General features: G+C 34.3%; 1 protein-coding gene across 1 annotated transcript; it reads left to right on the top strand.

The window, feature by feature from the left end:
• Positions 1-459: 459 nt before the first annotated feature.
• LOC308278539 (translation machinery-associated protein 7) lies at positions 460-816 on the top strand (the record flags this gene model as incomplete). Its single annotated transcript, XM_080718361.1, has 1 exon — positions 460-816. One exon carries the CDS (start codon positions 460-462, stop codon positions 652-654), a length of 195 nt encoding a protein of 64 aa, XP_080574487.1. The 3' UTR covers positions 655-816.
• Between the last annotated feature and the right edge of the window lie 389 nt (positions 817-1,205).

The raw sequence follows: 1,205 nt of genomic DNA, 5'->3' as shown, positions 1-1,205 counted from the left end.
ACCATTACCACTGTAATTTGGAAAATGATGTGTAGCAAGAGTCTGTGTATAAAAATACATCTAAAGTATTTCTATTTGATCTTGCACACAGAACATATAGTTAACGTGGCACAGAAAGTAGTGTATTTTTTATATACTTTAAAAAAATTTCAAGATATCCCAATAAGTATAGAAATATCTTACAAATCTTGAATTGACTTCAAGTTACAATATAAAATTAATTTGCTTAAACTAGAAGTTATAGAGTATTTTATAGAATACTCTAACATCATACAGTCTTTAGTAGAAATTGATAAGTCTTATGTTTTAACTTAAATTCTCTTCAATATAACTCTTCTGTAGAAACAATTTCTAAGAAGATCTAGGTGGTCATTTCTGAAGCTCTATTAAGGGGAATTGCTTAGAAATGACATGATTGTATCAGACTAATATCAATATTGACTGATATCACGCGTCGCCATGTCCGGCCGCGAAGGTGGCAAGAAGAAGCCCCTGAAGCAGCCCAAGAAACAGGCCAAGGAGATGGATGAGGAAGATAAGGCTTTCAAGCAGAAGCAGAAGGAGGAGCAGAAGAAGCTGGAGGAGCTGAAAGCCAAGGCCGCGGGGAAGGGCCCCCTGGCCACAGGTGGAATTAAGAAATCTGGCAAAAAGTAATCTATCCTGTGTACCTGAGATGATGGTGACCCTTGATTCTATTCCTATTTAAACAGCTGGATTTTCTGCTATGACGTCTTTTGCTACCTATAGCTAGAATGAAGTGTTGTCTTCAAATCTGTTGTAAATTTAAGAATAAACTTTTGTAGAAAAGAAAGAAAATCAAAAAAAAAAAAAAAAAAAAAAAAAATATTGACTGATATCATGTTGATATTTGATAGCTAATCAGTGTTTGGTTGGAATATGATTTAAGTGTGTCATTAAGGTTCATAAATTGGGCTTTAATGCCTATTGTGAGGTATAAAGAGGGTAGATACTTAATTGAACCATGCTTTTTGGAGATTGGACATTGAGGAGATGATTAGCATTTGGTAAGGTCATTAGGGTGGACCCATTGTGACTATACTGGTGGCTATGTAAGAAGAATTTAGCTCTTGGCTTTAATTTAACTCCAATGGTTTATATATCTGCCTTTAGAACAGTACTACACTGTTTCAATTATTGTAGTTTTATATGGTTTGAAATCAGAAAATATACGTCTTCTAGCTTTG

The sequence above is a fragment of the Muscardinus avellanarius genome (assembly GCF_963383645.1).
Source record: "Muscardinus avellanarius genome assembly, chromosome: X".
NCBI lineage: Eukaryota > Metazoa > Chordata > Mammalia > Rodentia > Gliridae > Muscardinus > Muscardinus avellanarius.
Note: the sequence above shows the minus strand (reverse complement) of the source record. Positions and strands in the feature narration are given on the sequence as shown.